The 1,531-nt window shown below is 75.2% G+C and overlaps 1 protein-coding gene across 1 annotated transcript; it reads right to left on the bottom strand.

Moving 5' to 3' along the window:
• Positions 1-796: 796 nt before the first annotated feature.
• Positions 797-1,525, bottom strand: LOC112956391 (17-beta-hydroxysteroid dehydrogenase type 6-like). The gene is made up of 3 exons (XM_026049893.1): positions 1,369-1,525; positions 1,091-1,254; positions 797-1,017 (listed from the first exon to the last, which is right to left on the bottom strand). Exons 1-3 carry the CDS (start codon positions 1,497-1,499, stop codon positions 797-799), a joined length of 516 nt encoding a protein of 171 aa, XP_025905678.1. The 5' UTR covers positions 1,500-1,525.
• Between the last annotated feature and the right edge of the window lie 6 nt (positions 1,526-1,531).

A 1,531-nucleotide genomic window follows, 5' to 3' on the forward strand; every position in this document is an offset into this window, starting at 1 on the left:
GCTCGTGGCCCTGGGAGATTCCGCAGGGACTGGGCTGCCTCATGCCCACGCTGTGGGCACCGGCTCCTGTGCCCGAAGTGCTTCCCATGGCAGCTCCCCTTCGCACAGCTCCTGTGGCCGCCAAAGGCGCCCTGTGCTGCAGCCCCTCGAGTCGAGCGGTGCCTCGTTCCGTCCTCTGCTGCCCCTGCGGCCTCGTGCCCTCCCCGGTGCCCCCCGGCTGCGCCCACGGCCTCAGACTCCTGCCCCGCGCGGCTCCATTGGCGCTCAGGGTGGGCAGCAGCTGCCGGCAGCCGGGGCTCCCCGTGCCCGGGCTCCCCTCGCCCGCAGYCTCCRGGTTGCACCGGCAGGACCCCAGGRCGGGAGCRGAGCCGGGATGGAGCAGGAARCCTGCCCCAGCGGATATCYCCATAGTGGGCACCGGGAGCCGCAGGGAAGGGCCRCGAAGCCCACGGGCGTTTGCTGCCCCGGCAGCCCCAGCACAGCCCYGCGCTGCTCTGCGCTCGTGGCATCGCTGAGAGCAGCGCCCCGCGCCCGGCCGGGCCCCGCGCGGCCGCCTTGGCCGGCGCCGCCGGGGTCCCCAACGCAGCCGCGTCCTGCGGCCCCAGCGCAGAGCTGGCTCCTGCCCGGGGCCGCGGCGGGGACCGGGGACACCGCRYRGCTCTGCRCCCATCGCACCGGCCGTCCTYGACCGCTCCAGGAGTCCCGGGGGCAAAACACAGCGACGGGACAGCGGTGGCCRCAGGGACGCACAGGAGCCTTGCGGCGATTCCCGGGTTTATTGAGGCTCCCGCGCGGCTCAGGGCGCCTGGGCCGGCCGGGGCAGCGGCGGCGCCAGCAGCCAGTCGGCCAGCGCCGTGGGCAGGTAGGAGATGGGGATGTAGCGCAGCCGGGCGTCCCAGCCCGCGGCGTAGCGGCTGCGCGGATGCGCCGCCGTCAGCGCGTGCTCCATGCAGCCCGTCACCAGCGCCAGGTCGCTGCTGCAGCGCGTCCGCAGCTGCTCCGCGAAGAGCCCGTGCACTGCGCGCAGGAAGAGGAGGAGGAGGGTGAGCGGCAAGGCGGGCGCCGCCGCCCCCCRCCGCGCGGCSCTTACGGCTCTCGTAGTAGCRCTGCCCGTAGCTCTCGCGCACGCCGGCCGGCGCCTGCTGCCAGGCCCGCTCCAGCGCCCGCAGGTTGAAGTCGATGTCCGTCATGCCGGTGCGGAAGTAGCCGGGCTCCACGATGGCCACGTGCACCCCGAAGGGCCGCAGCTCGCGCCTGCACGGCGGCCCCGTCAGCGCCGGCGCCGACGCAACCGCGCACGGGCGCTCACCGCACACGGTCCGAGGAGGGACCGGGGTGCTGGGGCTGGGCGCCACGAGTGGGACGCACCGCAGGCTGTCCGAGAAGGCCTCCACGCCGTACTTGGAGAGGCAGTAGCCGCCGCCGTTGAAGGCGACGCGGCCCATGACGCTGGAGACGTTGACGACGCGGCCCCGCGCGCGCCGCACCATGGGCAGCATGGCCAGCGTCACGTCCACCAGCCCCAGCAGGT

Source organism: Nothoprocta perdicaria, unplaced genomic scaffold (assembly GCF_003342845.1).
Source record: "Nothoprocta perdicaria isolate Ctin4 unplaced genomic scaffold, notPer1 scaffold_627, whole genome shotgun sequence".
NCBI lineage: Eukaryota > Metazoa > Chordata > Aves > Tinamiformes > Tinamidae > Nothoprocta > Nothoprocta perdicaria.